The 23,561-nt window shown below is 34.1% G+C and overlaps 2 protein-coding genes across 4 annotated transcripts; one reads left to right on the top strand and one right to left on the bottom strand.

The window, feature by feature from the left end:
* Positions 1-6,553: 6,553 nt before the first annotated feature.
* Positions 6,554-12,605, top strand: LOC112518524 (protein TRANSPORT INHIBITOR RESPONSE 1-like). Its single transcript, XM_025126248.1, has 4 exons — positions 6,554-7,216; positions 8,202-8,694; positions 10,114-10,897; positions 12,342-12,605. Exons 1-4 carry the CDS (start codon positions 6,762-6,764, stop codon positions 12,362-12,364), a joined length of 1,755 nt encoding a protein of 584 aa, XP_024982016.1. The 5' UTR covers positions 6,554-6,761; the 3' UTR covers positions 12,365-12,605.
* A 3,728-nt stretch (positions 12,606-16,333) lies between these two features.
* Positions 16,334-20,699, bottom strand: LOC112518363 (vicilin-like seed storage protein At2g18540). 3 transcript variants are annotated; one of them, XM_025126026.1, is made up of 4 exons: positions 20,398-20,699; positions 18,090-18,199; positions 16,944-17,243; positions 16,334-16,371 (listed from the first exon to the last, which is right to left on the bottom strand). In XM_025126026.1, exons 1-3 carry the CDS (start codon positions 20,591-20,593, stop codon positions 16,947-16,949), a joined length of 603 nt encoding a protein of 200 aa, XP_024981794.1. In that variant the 5' UTR covers positions 20,594-20,699; the 3' UTR covers positions 16,334-16,371; positions 16,944-16,946. The 3 variants fall into 3 exon arrangements, with proteins under 3 accessions (XP_024981794.1, XP_024981793.1, XP_024981795.1); XM_025126025.1 differs by lacking the exon at positions 16,334-16,371 and having other exon boundaries at positions 16,861-17,243; XM_025126027.1 differs by lacking the exon at positions 16,334-16,371 and having other exon boundaries at positions 16,861-17,237.
* Positions 20,700-23,561: the final 2,862 nt, after the last annotated feature.

The raw sequence follows: 23,561 nt of genomic DNA, 5'->3' as shown, positions 1-23,561 counted from the left end.
CTCTCTCTATATATATATATATATATATATATATAGAGAGAGAGAGAGAGAGAGAGAGAGAAAGGGGGTTTGGGTTTCGGTGATAATGAAAATTATGGTGAGAAAACTAAGAAGGGATCTCCACCTTGGATTAACCCTAATTGAAGATTAACGTTAATGCGGTGTTTTGAGATACACTAGATCATTTCTCTTGATAAACACAATTCATAGGTGAGGTGAGATTAAAAGTGATTAAATGTCCAAATCCCTTCTTACATTTCTTAACTTCACTTCTATTCTCACACGATCGTTCGTCTATATATACAATTGATCCGGTGAATCTCATTACTGTTGACCTTCAATTAGGAATGATCCAAAGATGGAGATCCCTTCTTACTCTTCTCACCATAACTTCCATTCTCACCGGAACCAAACCTATACACACATACATGTATATATATGGAGGCAGGTTTAACAGAAACTTGATGGAACACTAAACGGTCAAATCACATGTGATTTTACACTAACTATCAACGCAAGAGTAAGCTAGAGAGTTGTCTCACAACCTCAGGTCACGACCAAAGTCGCGTAGGGCTGTAAATGAACCGAACGTTCAGCGAACCATTCGGCGGGAAGTTCGTTTATGTTCGTTTATTTAATAAATGAACGAACATGAATAATTTTTTTTATTCGTTTAGTTAAACGAAAGAACATGAACAAGAGGCTCGTTCGTTCATTTATGTTCGTGAACGTTCGTTCATTTACCGTTTGTTTACGTTCGTTCATTTACCGTTCGTGAACGTTCGTTCATTTACCGTTCGTTTACGTTCGTTCATTTATGTTCGTGAACGTTCGTTCATTTACCGTTCGTTTACGTTCGTTCATTTATCGTTTGTTTACGTTCGTTTATATATTAAATTTAATATACAATCTTTTATTTAATTACTTAGAATTCAAATAATATTTATTTATGTTCGTTTAGCCCGTTCGTTTATGTTCGTTTAGGCCGTTCGTTTATGTTCGTTCGTTTACGTTCATTTAGCATGTTAACGAACGAACATAAACGAACACGAACACACCTTATTTCTAAACGAACGAACACGAACACAAAGATTTTCGTTCGTTTACCGTTCGTGTTCGTTCGTTTGTTCGGTTAAGTTAAACGAACGAACATGAACAAGCCTCCGTTCGTGTTCGTTCGGTTCGTTTACAGCCCTAAAGTCGCGTGAATCACATGTGATTGTACATGTTATTTTTGTGATTTTACACTAACTATCAACGCAAGGATAAGCGAGAGAGTTGTCTCACAACCTCAAGTCGTGACCGAAGTCGCGTGAATCACATGTGATTGTACACGTTATTTTAGTGTAAAATCACATATGGTTCGGTCATTTTTGTGTTCTCGTATGAACATGAATATATATATATATATATATATATATATATATATATCATCCACGTACTGCTGCAACTGTTGTTGCTAGATCATACTCTTAAATGGCATTGCTGTTGCTACTGGTCCACTTGTTCTTATCAATGGCTCTGTATGCCAGTGTTTTCTTTAATTCCAGTAACGTTTATCATCCAATTTGATCTGAATTTTGGGTTGTTTGAATCATTAAAAACATCTCTGCAAGCTTTGTATTTATTTAGGCTGGCATCCTTACATATGCGTCACGCTGCTTCGTACCTGATCGGTATAAAGTCGAAGAGGATTTAAGTAAAATCGGACAAAAGGAGTGCGTGCGGAAATGGTTATTTTGGTCGGTCGTTTAGATGCGTACGAAACCCGTGAACACATATGGTGTATTGTAAACGAGCCTAAAGTTTCGAAAAACGTGTATACATATTTATCACATGTGATGATACACGTGAAATGATCTGACGACTTGTACAGTATCATGTTTGTTTGATTATAGTAAAATGGTGTTTTCGTTGAACTCTTCGTTATGAACTTATGATATATGTTTACTCTATTATAAAGTATTTTAAACAACTCTATAAAAATAGCTTATTTTATAGTTATGTAATATTTTTTTTAATGCAAATATTTTAAAATTAAATGTTACAAGTTATTATAGTTTTTAAATGTTAAATAGTTTGGTGCAAAATAATCAAGAGCTCTCATCGGAGCGTTTTTTTTCTCTCTCTCTCTCTCTCTCTCTCTATATATATATATATATATATATATAGGATTGTATTCACTTGAGACTAACTTGTTTTCATGAGAACCGTAAGGCCATTTTTTTTACACTTGAAACTTCACAGCAAAACGTTGTGAAAGTAAAAAAACCAAACATTCACAACAAAAACACTGTGAAAATTACTTTTACAGTCGCAACGTTTTGTTGTGAAGTTTTAAGTGCAAAAAAGTGGTCTCACGGGTCTCACGAAAACAAACCGGTCTCACGTGAACTACCATTATATATATATATATATATATATATATAGGGAAGGTTTCAAACGAGAACATCTTCATTTTACGAGAATGCGAGATCACCTTTTTACCATAAACAATCACATGTGATACTATTATTCAATTATATATGATATACATGTGATATTAAATCAGAGACGTGGATGACTTTTGACATGATCTAGGTTGTAGGCCAAGTCGCCTTTACACCACTAAGTCCCCTCACATGTGATAAATGTATTATTAATGTGATACTATAATTCATCAAGACCATCACATGTGATACTAAATCATAGACTCAGACGACCTTTAGTGCAATCTAAGTCGCAAGGCACGACATCCATACACCACCAAGTTCCCTCAAGTGTATTATCACATGTGATAAAAATGTTCTCACGTTCTTATAAAATAAAGGTATTCTTATTTAAACCTCCACCTATATATAGAGAAATAGATTTTCTCTGTTCTCTTTTTCTCCTATATTATAAACAATAGTTTACTATAGATTTTAGAACAAATTTTGTACTAATTTTAATTAATTTTGGTTTTTTTATTGAATAAATATTTTAAGACATTATTTAATGATGACGTAATAAAAGCAAAAATTAAGTTGGGAGATTTGTGGGAAATAATGATGTTAGGTTGTCTTTTATCGTATTTATGTACACATGTTAAATGCGATGACCAAATAATTTACCTTTTATTGCACTTATCACTTGTTATCATTAACCCAAGTTACATTCCATTACATCATTATAATCCCCTTTTTCACTTTCTTACCCTCAATCTTCTCAAACAAACCCATTTTCACCCTTCAACTTTCTTTTTTTTTACTTTGTACCATCTGTTTAGATACTTACAGCAGGATGTGAAATGTTACTGTAAACTCATGTTTCTAGAATATCAGTGTGTGACTTGTTATAATTGATCTGTTTATGGTACAGAGAATGGGTATGACATCAACACCTATGTCTGAAGCTTTGAATGAAACTTTGTATATGAAATGCATGAACGATCTGATTAGAAAGTTATTAGAATAAGGGAATTGCTTGTCATTTTAGTGTCACAGGTTTCATTTTGGTGTAAGGGGTAAATATACGTGAGCTAGCGGAGATTTTTACTTAGTTTTTTTTAATGTAAGTTAGGAGGTGCGGAGCGCACATTTGTATAAGACTAGAATGATCTTGGTACGACCAAAAGGCGGAGGTCAAGGGGGTCGTGCCCCCTTGAGAGGTCCAAGGGGCAGCGCACCAAAAAAATTCGTATGAAGGCAAGTGGTTAGTTTCTAACGGAAGTTTTGAATCTTTAACTGCTGAACCTTCGATAAATGTCTGGTCTTATCTTATTTTCTGATACAACCTTCGTTTTTAGCTCTTGAATTTGAGGATTTAGAATATTCAAAACACACGATAACGTAATCTAATTTTCAGTGCCTAAGAAATTAGATTGTTCCTTCTTGGATTATCCCATATTCAGAATTTCGTGCAACCCAAGGCTATAGGGTCGAAGTATCTGATTCGGAAAGTGATATACACGATCCAGACAAGAATCCAAGAATTTGTGATTTCAGAAAACCACCCTCTTGTTCATCTACCCCAACATGGTTAAGGCTCATGGGGATGGATGTAGTGGAAATCTGATTTTCCATGGGTTCGACTGTTCGAATCTTGGTGTTGCCAAATGTCTTGAGGTGATGGAGGTTCATATGTGATGACTTAAGGCCATTTGTAGGGATTAGTCGGTGGAGGTAAGCTGGATGGAAACCCAAGGTTACCCAAGAAAAAAAACACTTACGGTTTTTTTGACTGTGTTTATTAGTTGGTTTTACGGAGGTAAAACATGTTTAATGCAGCAAAATGTAAAATGTTACTGTAAACTGATGACGAAAAATTAACAGTTTCTTGTTAAAAAAAAATTTGATTTGAAATTTATGGAGTATTATGACGTATTAATATGACCCAATATTTAGGGAGAGACTATTGGCACCCCTAACCCTTGCTAACTTACACCCCAAACCCTATTATAATCACTTGTTTTTTTGTTTTGTTTTTTTGTTGTCTTATTTTTATTATTTTTGTTACTTAAATGTTTGTGTTACAATTTAATAATATAATTTATTAATTAATTCTTTTTTCCCTCTTTTTCTCTTTTATTACTTTTTTAATCATTATTTATATAAATAAATGTTTAATAATTTTTTTTTATGTCAACATTGAATACAACATAAAAACCAAACCAAATAAAACATTTAAAGAATAAATGTTTAATTCTTTTATTATTTTTTATATCATTGTTTTTTTTTTTTTCTAATAATTATATAAAAATGTAATATAAAAGGATAAGAGATGAAAAACTGAAGAAGGTCAATATGTGTATGTGTATCGAGTGAAGGTCCCCTGACCCATAAGTAATCATTTGTTTTTTTGTTGTGGTCTTATATATACAAAATAATAATCAAGCATCACTGTATATGTTATTGTAAATCGATAATGAAAAAATGATATAATTTCTCATAAAAAAAAAAGAAAATCTGATTTGAAGTTAATTCTATATCAGTGTCGTTCAATGCTTATTATCTATCTGCATGTGTTTGTCAACCAGCTTTATGAAGTTTAGACATGAAGTTTCAAGAATTTGTTCATATACAGTAATAAATTGTAAATTTAATTTTAAATACTTTACATAATCTATACTATATTATAACGTATTTGACAAAAACTCTTAAAAATCTTTTTTTTGCATGAAGTACTGTTTATTGATTCATATTACTTAAAATTCAAGATTACAAGTAATTTTGTGTAAATAAAACCTATTAAAGCTTCATTTTAAATTCGTGTAACTAAGTGTAGATAAACATAATCAAATACATGATAAACATCCATTTTAAATATAGAAAATCTAATATATGATTAAGATAATCATTGAGTCCTACCAAAAATAAATTACTATATTAATAAATCTAAATTAATTTATAATTAAAAATTGAATTAAAGAAGTTAAAAAAAAAAACGAAAACTATTAAATAGTTAATTTGATACTATTATCGGTTTATTTTATTTTTTTCAAATTTATATCAACGACCGCATATAAGAGTACGTATGGAGTTTAATATAAGACTTTAACTCATAAAGGTTGATCGTATGATCACTTTTGTCCTTTTTTGTACAAGCGATCATGAAGTCGACACATCCACTTTTTTGGTACCTTCCATGTACGTATCTACGCTAGCACTTATGTAATAATGCGTTGCATATATGGTTAGTCGTACCCATAAGACATGCATTTTTGTCGTTAAAAATGCTAAATGTTTTTCGTGAGTGCTGAACTTTCGAGCCAACCCATGCTCCTAAACAACCTGGTATCTTTTCGCACAAAGTGAGGCACTGCACTCACTTTACACACAACACGTAAAACATGATCTGTTGTGACAACCACATGTGAAACAATAATTTGTAGAGAGAAGTTCAGGGGAAAACCCTAAAAAAATAAGGAACATCCTAATAACTCTTCGTTTGTACGATATGCACACGTGCATACATGACAATATATATATATATATATATATGCATATGAACATGCAAATACCGTACAAATGAATTGTTATTATGACTATCCTCAAAATTTTCATTTTTGTGGTTTTCCCTTAAACTTGTCTCTCTCTATGTATGTAAACTTGAGATCATGTGAGACCATTGGTTTTTCGTGAGACCCGTAAGACCAATTCTCAACTATTGGATTAGATTTACAATCTGAACACTCATAATCACAAAATTGCCACGAGACTTCTCAATAATCACAAAATTGTCACCGTGCAACTTTAGACCATTAGATCATTAACTTTTGAAGTTGATCAATGAACATAAATTAGTCTTACGGGTCTTACGAAAAACCCTTGGTCTCAGGTGAATCCAACCCTATGTATGTATATATATGTGTGTATGTATACATCCAACAAAAGATATTTCCAAAATGGTATTTCAATCATGGATTTACAACATGCAAATTATTTAATCGACATAAATTGGAGTTTAGGGTTCATTTTGAAACAAATATAAAGTTGGAGGGTTGTAAATGTAAATACCTTAAAGTCAAGGGTTTAAAGAAGATTTACCCTACAAATTTAACCTCGCCTATCACTTTATCTTTCGCACGACATATTAAAATCTTATCTCCCTCTCAACCTCTCTTTTCTCTCTCATCTGCAACCAAGAATACTTCGATCTGAGCTCGTTAATGGTGTAGTTTTGCTCAGATCTGAAGCTATTACACGGACTATATACATCAAGGAACTTACATCGGAGTTGACCCCTTCGTTGGCCATCTTTTCCTGTCAGATTTTGAGGTTTTCTGAAGCTTTTTGGCGGCGATGGCGTACTCGTTCCCTGAGGAGGTTTTGGAACATGTCTTCTCGTTTATAAGCTCGGAAAAGGACAGGAACGCCGTTTCATTGGTGTGCAAGTCGTGGTACGAAATGGAGAGGTGGTGCCGGAGGCGGATTTTCGTCGGGAACTGTTACGCTGTGAACCCTAAAATCATGATCAGGAGGTTTCCGGAGGTGAAATCGATTGAGTTGAAAGGGAAGCCGCATTTTGCGGACTTCAATTTGGTGCCGGAAGGATGGGGAGGGTATGTTTATCCTTGGATCGTTGAAATTGCTAGGGGTTACCCTTGTTTGGAGGAGATCAGGCTTAAACGTATGGTGGTAACGGATGAGAGCTTGGAGTTGATCTCCAAGTCTTTTAAGAATTTTAAGGTTTTGGTTTTGTCGTCATGTGAGGGTTTCAGTACTGATGGGCTTGCTGCCATTGCTGCTAATTGCAGGTGAAATATCTCCTTTTTAGCCTTCAATTTGTGAACAAAATGAATCTCGGTTACGTTTTTTGTTATCTTCAGTTCTGTTCGAACTTGTTCAGTAGAAACTAGTTTTAGAATCTTGTGTGACATATTCAGACCTTGATCATCAATGCGGGAAAAATGTGGTTTCTTAGAAGAATTTGCTTTTTGTTTATTTCAAGGTTTTGTTAAATTGGAGGCATGCCTTGCTCTTTAGGGACTACTACTTACTTAAATGGAGGTTCTATGCTTAATAATGATACTTATGTGTATAATTGAGTTCTTTAAAGCATTTATTTTTTGTTCTAGAAAGCATTTGCTATATAAAGGATCCGTTTTTGCAATGAAGTTGCCAACAATGGGCTGTTTTGGTTGATTGAGGTGCTTCTTTGTCGATAAGAGAGGATAGTTTGCCTTCTCTGATTGCAACCTTTTTACTTTCTTCAGTGGAAGTGATAATATATAAGCTATAATGCTATATTATTTCTTTTAGCTTCTTCATGGATTAAATCCGGGCCTACGTGGAGATCATATAACAGAGTATAATCGGTGTTCTTTTTTGTTTTTCTATTTGTATCCTGGTTTACTATTGGATTTTATACGTTCATAGGTAAATTAAATAGTTTTCAATCTCAATCAGTTTCTGATAAACTGAATAAGTAATTTGAAATGTGAAACTGGTAGAGCAATTTAGAAAGCTGCTGAGTTCCTCTTTACAACATTTTTGCCATATGTACCCAACTAGGTTACTTAAGAAACATCTGGGGATAATAGCAGTCATTCACTCTTTGGATAGTAGAAGGTAAGCTAACGTGCTGTTTGCTTTCTGGACCCCCTCCCTAAGAAAACTAAAAGAGAAGCAAGATGATGCTATATGTTTATCGATCTTTTTTCTGCTGGAATTAGCCAATTAGGTAAAGTTATAAAGACATTCTTTGTTAATGTTTTTTCTTCCATCTGATTTTTAATACAGAAATCTGAGAGTACTGGAGTTACGGGAGTGTGAAGTAGAGGATCTAAGTGGGCATTGGCTGAGTCACTTCCCTGATTCTTGTACCTCATTGGAGTCTCTTAACATTGCCTGCTTGCTTTCTGAGGTGAGCTTCTCGGCCCTTGAACGCCTGGTTGCTCGGTCACCCAACCTCAAGACTCTTCGACTCAATCGTAATGTACCCCTTGAGAAGCTGTCCACGCTCCTGCAGCTGGCACCGCAGCTGGTTGAGTTTGGTACAGGTGTCTACTCTGCCGAAATCCGGTCAGATGTATATGCAAGTCTGACGGAGGCTTTTTCAGGCTGCAAGAATCTAAAAGGGCTATCAGGGTTTTGGGAGGTGATTCCAGCTTATCTTCCAGCTTTTTACTCAGTTTGTTCTCGGCTCACTACTCTAAACTTGAGCTATGCAACTGCTCAAAGTCCCGAGCTTACCAAGATTGTTAGTCAGTGCCATAATTTGCAGCGTTTATTGGTATGTCTTGATGCGTATCTTTATCCTATACAAGTTTCAATCCATATAGTGCTTATAGAACAAGAAGCCTTTGCACTTTGCTATATGTATGCCAATCTGCAGATAACATATCTCACTATTGGTGCTAGGTGATGATCAATGAAATAAATTTTGAGGTCATTCACAGTTACAAGTCATTTTTTCATTACCTTAGGTCTCTCATTTTCTATGTAGTGAAGTTAATGTGATAGTGAATTCAAAGATGATAAAACACTGGCTACACGGTAGTTGTAGCATGCCATCCAGCTAAAATGGCTGAGAAATCAATTTGATTTCTTCAAAAATGTGAGCATGGCTTTCTCACACACACATGGTGTACCACATCTGTGAGAGAGAAAGCCACTATATTATTCCTTCCGTCCCAAAATAAGTGTCTACAGACCACAATTGAAATGAACACACAGTTTTAGACATGCATAATCATTACTCTTTTTAGTTAGTCCAAACGAACAACTTTACCCTCATTTAATTTCTCTCCCTTCACAACTCATTAAGTATTTGTGCATTAATTAGGGGTAAATTTGAGAATTTAGTTATCTATTTTTGAAACCGCAGACTTATTTTTAGACAAACATAAATAGGAATGTGGACACTTATTTCGGGTCAAACATAAATAGAAATGTGGGCACTTACTTTGGGACGAAGGGAGTATTATTTAGGTGTGTTTCGTTATCAGACAGGAGGGAATTGGACTGGCGAGAGTGATGTAGGTAGGTGAAGAATTGTGGAAGGTTTTAAGGTTTTAATTTGACATGGATAGTTTAGTAATTTATCTATTGTATGCCCTGTACTTGACTTTTGGTGCAAGAAATAAACTGCATTTCGTCCCAGCCAGTCAAGTCCTGTCTCAGTGTAATTGTCACGCCAAAAGTGTCGTTCTGTGCTGTTGCGTCCTGTCCCACGTACCAAATGCGCCCAGAATTCATTTAAATCGTCACGGAAACCTGTTGGAACCTATCTCATTGATGGATTGGCGGTTATCATTGTACCATTCTGATGCTTAGGGGCTGTTTGGTTGGTTTTCCATTAAGTGCTGTAAGGATAAAGTTGGCTGTGTGGATTAATCTGTCCGTAAATATTGAGGTCTTTTTTGGAAGGGTTTTTTCATAATGAAGGATCGTGTTTTTTTCATTAGGAGGGACAAGTTTGGCAAAAACTTGGCTTTTTGCATAAAGCTCCCCTCTGAAAGCTTACTGAATAAGCCATTTTCTATATCATTAAGCCACTACCAAACAATCATGCATAGCTGATCGAATAAGCTTGCCAGTCCTATTAAGCTCATTAATCTGCTAACAAATATGCCCTTATCTGCATAGCTGTTATCAAATGTCATTGATTGTTTATATTACTTTTTTCAACTAATTAAAGAGGAAACTGCAGGTGTTGGATTACATCGAGGACACTGGCCTCAACGCTCTCGCTTTGTCTTGTAAAGACCTCCAAGAACTTCGGGTATTCCCTTCCGATCCATTTGTTGCTGATGCAAATGTCCTCTTGACTGAACAAGGCCTTGTTTCCGTTTCCGAGGGTTGCCCAAAACTTCAATCCGTTCTATATTTCTGTCGACAAATGTCAAATTCCGCATTGATCACCATCGCTAATAACCGTCCTAACCTAACTTGCTTCCGCCTCTGCATTCTCGAACCCCGAGCCCCAGATTACGTAACGTTCGAACCCCTGGACGCTGGTTTTGGAGCGATAGTCGAAAACTGCAAACAACTTCGACGTCTTTCAATGTCTGGTCTCCTCACGGACCGTGTATTCGAACACATTGGGACCCACGGTAAGAAACTGGACATGCTTTCAGTAGCATTCGCGGGTGAGAGTGATTTAGGGCTTCATCATGTTTTATCGGGATGTGATAGCTTAAGGAAGCTGGAGATACGCGATTGCCCTTTCGGGGACAAGGCGTTGCTGGCGAATGCTTCTAAGTTGGAGACAATGCGATCCCTTTGGATGTCTTCTTGTGGCGTGAGTTTTGGAGCGTGTAAGCTTCTGGGCGAGAAGATGCCTGGTCTTAACGTTGAAGTTATCGATGAGCGTGAGAATCTTGATTCATTGCATGAAAGTTGTCCGGTTGAGAAGCTTTATATATACCGCACGGTCGCAGGGCAACGGTTTGACATGCCGGATTTTGTACGGACAATGGGTAAAGATGGAGGAGGTACACACTGCACATTGCATATTACTTGCTAATTTGCTATACATACATATACTTGCATATAAAGACCAGGGATCATGTGAGACCAACTTGTTTTTGTGAGACCCATGAGATCACCTAAATAACACTGAATCTTCAAAAGAAGACACGGTGAAGGTAAACTTTCACGGTTTTTTCGCTGAAGGTTCGAGGTTTTTATACCTTCACAATGTTTTGCTGTGAATATTCATTGTTATTTTTGTGTTGTCACGGATCTCACAAAAACAGGCTGGTCCAGGAGAACACGAGCCTACACACATCTATATATATATATATATATATATATATATAGAGGTATGTATGTATGTATAGGGAAAAGATCTAAAGAGAAGCATGAAAAAAGAACTGGAGAACCATGAAAAGATATATCAAATTGGATGTCAAATTAAAAATAATAAAGTAATGTTTTTTGGGTGTAATTTGTTCAAATTAAAAATAATAAAGTAATGTTTTTTTGGTGTAATTTGTTTTACTCCAATTCTTTTTTGTATTTCGCTATTTTTTATTTAAAAATCAAGGGGAAATATTTGTATTTTAAGAAAGGTGGTTGTAATCACCTTTTTTAATTACATCCATTAGATCATCTCAATCCAACGATCTAGATGGGTTCTTAGGCACTTAATTTTTCAAGGTTCTCTTCACATCTCATTCCTACACACATATATATATATATATATATATATATATATATATATATATATACACACACACACATGTATACATAGACTTGGGATCATGTGAGACCAAGGCTTTTTCGTGAGACCCGTAAGACCAATTCTCAACCCTTGAATTAGATCTACAATCTGATAATCTGAACATTCATAAATGCCACGAGACTTCTCAATAATCACAAAATTGTTACCGTGCAACTTTAGATCATTATCTTATAAAGTTGATCAATGAACATAAATTGGTCTTACGGGTCTCATGAAAAACCCTTGGTCTTACGTGAACCCAACCCTGTATACATATACACACACACACATATATATATATATATATATATAGATATATATATATATATGTATGTATATAATTCCATTTATATGCTATCTTAATTGAGAAGAAGAGGGTATAAGAGCATCTACAACTGATTCTCCCAAAAACTAGAGCAGGTAGAGATTGTGGAGATTTTTAACCTACTATTTTGCTCCGAAGAAATGGTTCTTTTATTATTTCCATCAATAGATCGTCATATATATAATATTTGAAAATTTGATGGGATATTAAATCTAGTAAATATTTTAATAATATAATTGATGTTGAAATCTATAAAATAAAGAATCTATTGAAGTTGAACGTTAACATCTTTGAAAGAAACAAATTGTAGAGAATGTATTAGATGCTTTAATTATAAGGTGGTCATGTTGACTTTATTTGACACTTAAACTTTGCTTTGGGTACATAGGTGGGGTTCCAATAAAGTGTTGAAGAAAGCTCTTTTAGTCAAGGAAAGTGATTAGTGTTATTCCAGACAATTAGCATTTATCTGATTTGTGTTGGTAAAACGCCCCTTAGCATCCCGTCATTGTTGCTATATTTGGTTCTGGTTTTCGTTCTGGTTCTGGGGGTAAGAGTTGAGAATGAATGTATTTGTAGTATTTAGTCTCTCTAAATAAAGATTCTTGTAACACCATATTGTTTGTTGCTATCAAATACATGTTTTACCCAACTAAATTATGACCTTTCCTCCTTCGTTATCAATCTGGAGGTTCAAATGAGAACTGTAAATATTTTCGAACCAATTATTTATGTTTCAAAACATGATGAATGTTGTGAAAGATGTTCATATGAAAATTAAACTAAATGAAGATTTTTTTGTCCACGTGGTTTGTTGAAAATTGATGTTTTTGTTCATGTACTTTTGAAATTATTTTTTTCCCTTGTGTTTTATGATTTATTGTTGTTTTTTTGAAGTTAAATGTAATAAATAAACTTACACATCCTCTTCATCTTTGGTGAGGTTTGAACCTCTGACCTTCTACGAGGCCAACGACTCTTTAATATGGTTTATCGTCTTATGATTTATAATTTAATGTTTTTTTCGTCCTTCATACTTAAAGTAGGAATTAACCTGGACGACGAAATAATAGTGGATTGTAAATTATAAGGATAAAAAGTGTAATTTGAAAACCAGAGAAATGAAAGTCTAACAAACCGTAAGGACGAAAAATGTAAGTTGCTTTGAAAATTATTTTTAATGAATATACATAATATTCATGATTATTCTAAGTTATTTGTTATGAATAATACATTTATTCATAAAATAATTGTTTTTTAGGTTCTAAAATTATTTATAAACTTATTCTTGAATGGTTTTTAGGTTCTAAAATTATTTATAAACTTATTCTTGAATGGTGTTGTTGACATGAAGATGCCATAAACAAGGGGATGTGGTGGAATATTTTATTTGATCCAGTGTTTGATTTCAGATTTCCATAACGTTTGTGATAATTAATTTTATTAGGGCTAATGTTTTATAGATGTAATTTACCATAAATGAGTTTGGACATAATCTGAAATACCCTTCTGCCTATTAAGTTTATTAGGGTTGATGTTCTATAATTCTAATTTAGTGAAGTTAGTACCTAAAATACCCTTATTACTATTAAGCAACTGTTTGACAGTTGTTGAATGGTTTGGTACAAGATGATTAAAAAACTTTCATGATATAATGCAAAATGAAATATAATTGTTTACATTGAAATTAAGACGCTGAATGGTTAAGGGAGACTCATGATATAAAATCATTTAAAGAATCATAGAACCATTAAGAGACAAACTTTTTTTTTTTGTTAAACAAGATTCACCTCTTAACGATTCAGAATTTGTCTCTTAATAAAAGTATTAATAAATAAACAAACAACCTCTAAAGGATGATGTTTGATAGTTTGGATTTACCAAAATTAATGCGTAAGAAACATAGGATTTGGAATGTGATTTGGTTTAATGAATGATAATGATAATGATAATGATGAGGTGAGTTGAGTGGTGATGAAAAAGGTGTATAAATGGATAAGGTACTGAAAAAAGCTTTGATTTGTATTGGATGATGATATCCACTCCTTTTATGCATGCATCATTCATTTTTAATTATGAGTTCCACAGGCTATTCTGCAATTCTCTGCTTCACAATTTTAACCATCAATTAGATGCTCATTGAAGTCAATGTCACAATGACTCCCTTTTTTTTTTTTTCACTTTTACTTTTAGATTAAACTTTCTTTTATCATGCATGTCATTTGTTAAAAAGTGTGATTTTTGTCAATTATCTTTTTGAAATTACGAGTTTCGTTTATATAATTTACAATTCATTGTTGTTTTTATTATCAAACTGATTTCATCATTAATTTATCATTAAGAAGCAGTCTTTGAATCATTAAGAGGTGAATCTTGTTTGAAAAAAAAAAATCTGCCTCTTAATGGTTTTTAAAAATTTCTGAATGATTTTGTACCATTGGCTTTCCTTAACCATTCAACACTCTAATTTCATTGTAAACAATTATATTTCATTTTGCATTATACTGTGAGAGCATGTTAATCATTCTGACCACTTAATCATTCTGTTTCAAACCATTCAGTAACTGTCAAACAACCTCTAAATGTGAGTGACAATTGCAACATTCGGTCTCTTGACCCAACTGATGTTTTACAAAACAATCATTTCTTTTATGATTTTTTACTATAAAATACTTTTTATTTCCTTTTAAAAATTGCGTTTCCTAATTTCTCATATATTTGATATTGAGTCCCTAAATAAACTTCAAAATACACCTTATTAAAATTATACAACACTTGATATGAGTATGAATTTGTTTACATTTAATTAAATACATTTTTATCCAACTATTTAACAAATAATTTTAAAATTTTGTTTATCTAAACGATCTTTTTTAAACCAGTTCTAGCAAGCTTTTTTGACTGGGCTTGATAACCGTCTGATGGGACTGGGGATTGGCCTTCAACCAGTTCTCCAAAAAAAAACCGTGAACCGACTTAACCAGTCGAGCCTCCAAAGTGGTCCTGTCCCTTACAACAGAACCACCAAATCATCAGCTTTGCGGGTAGCCTGAAGTCACCGCATTTGAATCTTTGTGGCCACAAGAAGATTTTTATTCCTCCTTGTATTTGAATGTAGGACCTCCAAGCACTTTTAACCTTTGGAAACTAAACTCAAACCAATCATACACATCATTATGGTTTATACTGCATATGTTAATAATTGAAGAAAGTGAAATGATGACGTTTTACATGCTTTTTCGTTTATTGAATTTTACTAAAACCAAGAAAAACTGTTGAATCCATCCACAAATATATATTTCTACGATAAAAAGACATACAATTTTAGAATTTCTAATTCACTTTTCATTTAACAAAAAGACAATTTTATCCTTCAAGATATAAAGTTGAAACTTATTTTGAAACAAATTAAAATACTGATACAGACAAAAGTTGGGAGGATTAAATTGAATGTTTATATTTTACGTTCAAGGAGTTGAGTTGGGAGGCCACATCATTTGTGTTGTGGAGTAGTAGTAGAGTAGAGAACTAGAGATAAGAGATGGCTAAATGGGCCCCCAGGACTCGACATCACATGGGATCCCTAGTCCAAGACCCAGTTATGTATGGTCCAATTCTTCAAAATTGTCATAGTTTTTATAAATTATAATATAAAATTTTCAAAAATAAGTTACAAAGTATTGTTTAAAGTATATTTAATGTTAAATTTCAAAAATCACAATTAAGAAAATATTAATAAACACTAATACTAGAAGAGTACTCGCACAATGCAACGAGATATATCTTGATTTCAATGTTTCATTTTTAATTTCCTAGTCTCTGTTGATGTTATAATACGAATTTATGTGGTTTTGAACAAACAATAATGTTTTTTCTTAATACAATATAAATCATAAAAATTAAAAAATATATAAAAGTTCTTATTTGTTTGTATGTGTAATTTCCTTAATGCAATTTTTTTATTATAATTTAAGTAATATGCATCAATAAACAATACTTCATGTATAAAAGATGGTTATTTAAAGTTTTTATCAAATGCTTTATAATATATATAATAAACATATTTGTGTAACTTCTATTTAAAAACCGGGCTAGGCCCGAGACTGGTTTTTGGACCGGCTACTGGCCCAAGGATCCGTCGTAGGATTTTTGGTCGGGATCGGCCACCCTGATTTCGAAGAGACTGATCTTTGGCCATCCAGCGGTAAAGATTTGTTAGTAATCTAATATGAGTATGGTCCCAGGTTCGAGTTACGACACCGCTCTTCTGCCAATGAGATACATCCGTTGATTTACCTCCCCCATGATGACCATGGGACCGGCATGATAGTTCATTAACCTTTTCAACGGTTGCAAATCAGGGTTGAGATGCAGTGAAAATGACAGAAATCTTTCCATTTCATTTTGATCATTGGAGACTGGAGAGTAAACACACAGGAAATCAAAGAGGAATTGGAAAGCAAGAGCAGGGAAATCAATCAAAGCCGGAATTCGACTGCAGAAGCTACACAACCGTGTCGAATCAAAGGAATGGCCGTCTTAGGTCTAGTTCGTTTTTTGTGCGTCTTTGTAGTGCCGGTGTGTCTATGCAGGGCTGTATGGATCTATGTTTCATGCATCTTGACCCATAAAACAGCCCTGACACGGTAGAAGGGTGCATTTGGACGGCAATGATAAGTTCGAATCTGACACAATCCACCTGCTTTCACTAAAGGGTCAATGGCACAACAGTATCAATGGTTTGATGATAAAGGGTTAATGGCCCAACGGTATCAGGGTGCATTTGGGGTGCTTCAATGGTTCGATTGCAGGGTCAATGACCCAATAGAACCCAACCTCCCAGGAGGCCAAGGGTTTAAACTTCACCAATAGGGAGTGAATATTTGGTGTATATAATTATTATATACTTCAAAAGGTTTGAAATGATCATTAATGACACAAAGTTGAAGGGGTGTAAACATTACAATACATGAGAGAAGAGATTGATTACCTCTTAATCGTTTGAACCTTGAATTGTCTGCAACAGATGTTCAATCCTGTACTTCATTATCGGTTGACCCGATCTCGTTCTCTTCAACATTTTCTCCCTCTGAGCTTTTCGCCGACCTTCGGATTCTTCTTTTTTTCTTTTCTTTGCGTCTATTATCGCCTCCTTCTCCATTCTCGCTTTCTCTTCCTCCTCTCGCTTCTTCTCGTAAATTTCTTTTAGACTGTATGCCGACTTATTCCCGGTTTGCCTCTTTCCTCGATGCCTTTCACCAACTTCCTTGTTTTCATTTCTATCCTGCAACTTATGATCATCACAATCCATGGTTTTTTAACCCCTTCGGGCGCGTTTGGTATGCGGAGAATATGGACTAGATGGGCGAAAATGAGGTAGGCGAGTGAAAACATCGTGGAAGGTTTTAAAAACTTAATTTGACATGGATAGTTTAGTAACTTACAAAGCTTGTCCCAATCTCCTTTATTTTTGTTCCACCTATTTTAATGAGATAGAAAAATGCATTTTTGTCCCACTAAGGTGCTGTTTACTAAACACTTACCCTATAAGTACTTAACGGATCACTTTACCTTATCAGATGAACTTGACCAGTAAGAGCGATGACAATGACCGAGAGTCTTATCAAGTAAGCTCTTACCAAATAAATTGTTGCATACTATGCCGTTTTAAAGAACTAAAATCTTACCCGGTAAGGTAAGTTAAAGTGTTGACTCTTACCGGTAAGCATTTACCAGTGAAAGCATTGGGTAAACGACCCCTAAGTCCAGTCCAGTCCTAGTCTACTTGTCGCACCAAACATGGGCCAAAAAGTTTTTGCTATGTCCCGTACCCTTATTGTCCCGTGTACTAAACGCACCGTTCCAAACCAAACCAAACCAAACCAAACCAGTCAAGTATATCCTACTCGAATGTAGGTCTGGTGGATGAGATGTACGCAGACCTGACCTCCACCCCAAAGAGTAGAGCCTCCACGAAGACCCTCTGCTCGTGCATAGTGTGGAAAAAAATTGCGGGAAAAGAGCATTAGAAAAAAAGGAACTTGAAAACAAGGAAGGCAGTGCTGAAAATTGAAATTTTACTCCTTGAAAATAAACAAGCTATGACAGTAGTGAAGTACAGAATTAAGAGCCCAACCTCTACAGATTTTGTAGCTTGGGAAGAACCCTGCTCTTGGTTTTGTTGCTTCAGTGACTTCTTGTACTTGTTGACATATTTTGCATTTTTGTAGAACTCCCTTTGTTTCTCTGTGAAGATTAAACTTTGTAAAAGATATTTATAAAATTCAGGAAAATAAAAGAAAGATCGACATATTGGTCTTTGTATATCAATGTTTCAGTCTACAAATAAACAAACCAGTATATCGCAACTAGAGGTGGATTCTGGGAATGTTAAGATGCATGCAGACCTCACCTCTACCACAAAGAGTAGAGCGACAGTAGTACATAATTGTCATGCACCGATTATTTTGTGTGGATAGGAATAAGCATGAAGTTGTCATCAACAGTCTCCTTTTTGTTTGACTAAAGTTCCAACTCCCTCTAGTACTACCGTTTATTTACCACCTTTCTTTGAGAAAAATCATCATTGTTGGGGATTTAAATGATTCGAGCTACTCGAGCTCAATAATTATCAAAATCAAGTGGATCTTAAACATAATATAAAGCCAACGTTCAACTTGGCTCGTTCGAAAGCTCAATTAACTTTTCAAACCAGGGTTGATTCGAGCATACATATATTCAAGCCATGTCGAGCCATACGAACATATAAATTTTGGATCCAAACATAAAAAATAACTAACTAGCTTTTCATTTTCCCTAATGCACGGTTTCTCCAATGCACTGTTTGCCTTCTCCAAAGTAACATTGAGAACTGAAGAGCCGATCCCTTCTCCAAAGCATAGAAAATTCATGATGGCCAAAGTCTCAACTCTCAACAATGTTTCTCCTCCACTCTCTCCCGCTCCATTTGATATATTTTTACGGAGACCAAGGTTCTAAATGGTGGGAGGCATGGCGTGGCGGTGAGGCCAAGCCTCAAGACTTAGGAGCCACAACGTTTTTAATTGCCGGAAAATCTCTATATTATAAAACATTATATATAAAATGTTTTCTACTATTACTCAATGAGTCGACATTATTAAACAATTTAAATAAGGTTATATATAAAATACTAACAAGTAAAACATTAAAAAGATAAAAAAAAAATCAAATATCATGTCACAAAAACGGCCCATTAGGCCATGGCGTGACAAAGGCTTAATGTGGCGTCAGACACAAGCTTTGAGCCACGGCGCTTGTTGTGGCGAACCCTTTAGAACACTGACTAAGACAAATATGTTTCTTATATTTGTTTTTATTCATCTTCTAGAAAGCAATTTGGGTCATTTTTGGATCACCTTGGTATGGAGAGAGATACTTTAATTTTCTTTTCCTGTTACCTTTATTCTTTCTTAACTTCTATGTGGACTTACTAGAATCTTATCAAGCTATCCTGAATACGTATTTTTAAAATAAATTGTATTTCATTTTCAATTTTTCTTTCACTTGAACTTCAAAAGTGATGTTACTTGTGTCTTCAAGAATGACATATCATTCTATGTTGATGATAATTGCATGTTATGTTACTCATGAATGGCAAAAATAAAAATAAACTTTTCGAATTCTGAGCTCTTAAACGAGTTCAAACCAATAATCGAGTTAGTTGATATCGAGCTCGAGCCCTTAACCGAGCTTATAAAGCTTGAATTTATAGATATAATCATATCTACATCAATTAAAATTAAAGGAGCATCAAGCTCGAGCCATACTATGAAAAAGTTATCTGAGCTCGAACAACATGCTAATCGTCACCTCGTTTACAACCCAAATTGTTTTAAATCTATGGTTCTGAAATCTAGGATTCAGTACAATGCATAACAAATCTTCTGGCAATTCCCTATAGACCAACATCCACTTAAGACTGGAACTCAAAGGTATAACTCGCTGTTAGATAGCATCATCAATCATCATAGCCTCTGGGATTGACTATAAACTAACCAGTCGTAACTATGCAACTTATTCTCATCAGGATTCATGTGATCAGAACAGTTTCAATGAATTGACAAAGTACTTTCAAAACATTCCTGCACTAATTTACTTCCGAAATTACAATTTATGCAACAAAAAAGAGATCTCTCCATAAGACCGATCTCAATTATGGGCTAAGCTAAACCTTAATTACAACCGAACAAGCATTTCTTCTGGTTGTTTAGCATGAAGCAGAAACAAATTTAATCACCTCCAAAATTTTCATACTACGATCACAATTCTAAACACAGTTCAACAATTAACATACAACTATATGATTCATTTTCCACGCATCAACATTAAGCTTTTGCACCAGCACTGTGGAATACTGGAATTCAGCGATTGTATTTAAGCATTAAGGAAGAAGAGAAACATACTGATTAAAGCAGGATTGTAGCCGTCGGTTTTGGTTTTAGCATTAGCAAAGGCTTGGAGTGAAAGTCCTCCACCTCCGCCCCCCATTCTGTTCCTGTTCTTCATCTTACTGTTATTCACTGGCGCTAAGCGATTGAAATTCTGATTGCTTCCGCCATTGTTAGCGTTTCCTTTAGATATTCTAGCACTATTCTTCATCTTTCCGATCAACGATGTGCTGAAGAAATTTGACGGAATCTGATTTATCGATGAAAGATATAAATTCAGAAAACCCTAATTTTACGTAGAAAGACGACCAAAAGCCATTAACCATTACGGAATGGTTTTAATAAGCTGGGCTGCGCTACTGGGCTAGGCTGGGCTAAATACCATCTGATCTGATTCAATTGCGGGCTGGCTTTTTTGAAATTGGGTTTTCATTAATTTGGGGTTATTTTGACAATTGCTGAATGATTTAGTATAAAATGATTAAATGGTTAGAATGAATAAGAGGCTCTCATGATATAGTGCAAATGAAATATAATTGTTTGGTAATTGTGTACAATGAAATTAGGGCTTTTAATAGTTAAGGGAGATCCAAGATACAAAATAATTCAGAGAGTTTTAGAACCATTAAGAGATAGATTTTTTTTTTGCCAAACAAGATTCACCTGTTAACGATTCAGAGTTTTTAATAGAACTATTAAGAGGTAAACAAACAACTCCTTAGTGTATGGATAAAAGTGTTGGTGTGGACTAATTTGTTCCCTAGAAGCTTACTGAATAAGTCATTTTATACGTAATTATGTTACTACTAAGTAGTCGTGCATAGTTGATCAAATAAGTTGTGAGTCTCATTAAGCTCATTAAACTGTAAATAAACAGGCCCCAAGGAGTTGAGATGGGAAGAATGACTGAATGGTTAAACGATGGTTCTTAGGTTCATAACTAAATTTCTTAAAAAAAAATCATAACTGCTCGAGTCTGATCAGTCCCAACTAGTTGTATTTCAGTCTCATTACAATCAATCGTGTTACTTTACCTGTATGATAAAACAATTAACTTACAATCATGGTTATTGAGCAGTTATAACCATTGACTTTATCTCATGTTCAAACTCTTTCTGGTCAAACACTTACCTCAAACTTTTGTGGTCGGTGTATAACGTGCATTCGGTATCATACAAGTAATGCCACCATAACATTAAGTAAACACTACTGCTGCCAATTCTAAATCATGGGTTGGATAGTTTTTGTCCTGACCGCGTATGCAGTTATTTCTCTTTAACATTTATAAGGTTCTGACAGGTTATGATGAACATACAAAGCTGGATTTTAGTCAAAATTTAGAATTAGCGCTAATCTCTAGCTTCCTTGAAGAGAACTTGAACGTGTCAACACCGATCTTCAATCCTGATCTCTAATAGCACTGAAAAACTCCCAATGACAGCCCTAAGACGCCTAAAATCGAGCGAATGAAGGAGACGTTGAAGTTTCAAACGATAACCCCTAGAATTTAGGGTATTAATTTGCATAGATCAATCTACGCGACCTAGCTCTCAACCATTTTCTCCTCTCAATTTGTCGAATGCAAAAGGGTGAAACTGTGAAGGTCACCGTATGTGGAGCAATTGTACAATAAAAGTTTAATATAAAATAATATGTTACTTTCTAGAAGAAAATTTTAAAAAATAATAAAAAGACAAAAATGCCCCAAAATTTACAGAAATACATACTTAAATGTTTGAGATATCACATTTATATCACGGAAAAGGTTTTGAGACTAAGTTGCTTATAATATAAATTATACCAAAGTAGGTTATATTTCCATGCTGTCTATTCTTTAATTAATATAATAAATATGTGATAGAAACGAATTTTCTTCTTCTGAAAAGGACTTGTTACGTGCGAACAGACAAAAACAGGACTCCTCTAACCAAAAGTGCAATCTTTGTTTTTATATAATATAATATTATAAAATATAAAATATAATATTATATATTATAAAATATATAAAGTATGTAATCTTTGTTTTTATATAATATAATGGTCCATCATGTAAAGGATCATTCGTCGCATTTGTACAACCAATGCAACTTAATAAATTGAGATATATATGAAAATGATGAGAGTTCATTTATTATGATTTGAATATTTATAGAAGATGAATATGATTCATTAATTATGATCAATACTTTATATCAGAAAACAATCAAAACTTCTATCAAATCACATATTAATCAAATGAAATGGACGGTTGAGATTGAGTTGTATTGGTTGCACAAATGTCAAGGGTTGTATAATAACCAACTTTTATATATATATATATATATATATATATATATATATATATATATATATAGGGGATGGTTCAAATACTAACCAAGATTATCATGTTAACTTTGTTAACNTGTTAACTTTGTTAACCGATCTTGGTCGTTGATTTGAACATCCAACGGTTGTCATTTATTGAGACTAAAAATTTAATTATTTAATTACCATATTAATAAAAAAATTAGGTTCACAATGGTTCAGAGGGTAAAATTGTAAAAAGTGAATGATCTTAATGTATCTTATTTTGTCAGCCTATTCTGTAACTTCCAATCAATAAAGAAACCGTCAATCTCATCGATCAATATCTTAAATCAATGGCTAAAAATTAGGTTCATAATCTTTATCAAAACAATGGAGGATTTGGAAGGATTACCAGGCGACGGCATCCAAATAAGATTGAAACATGTGTGTGAACCTAATGAACAATGTGTGAACCTAATGAACAATGTGTGAACCTAATGAACAATTGAAAAATTAGGTCATAATCTTCTTCAAAACAATGTGTGAACCTAATGAACAATTGAAAAATTAGGTWCATAATYTTCATCAAAACAATGTGTGAACCTAATGAACAATTGAAACATGTGTGTGAACCAAATAGACATATTGTGTGAACCAATTGAACACATATGTGCACGAGTGAACACATATGTCGACGTTTGAGTGAACATGTGCGTGAACGATTTGATCGTTTTCTTCACTTTCGGAATTCGAATTCCGAATGTATTCGTAGACGCTTTTAGCTTTTTCATTCTCATTGTCGTCGATCTGTTTTACTCTATGATTATCCATATTACTCGGACTATAACAGAATCTTTACAAAAGGGATTTTTTTGAAATTTACAATATCAAAA

Source organism: Cynara cardunculus, assembly GCF_001531365.2.
Source record: "Cynara cardunculus var. scolymus isolate 2C chromosome LG 9, CcrdV1, whole genome shotgun sequence".
In the NCBI taxonomy this organism is placed as follows: Eukaryota; Viridiplantae; Streptophyta; class Magnoliopsida; order Asterales; family Asteraceae; genus Cynara; species Cynara cardunculus.
Note: the sequence above shows the minus strand (reverse complement) of the source record. Positions and strands in the feature narration are given on the sequence as shown.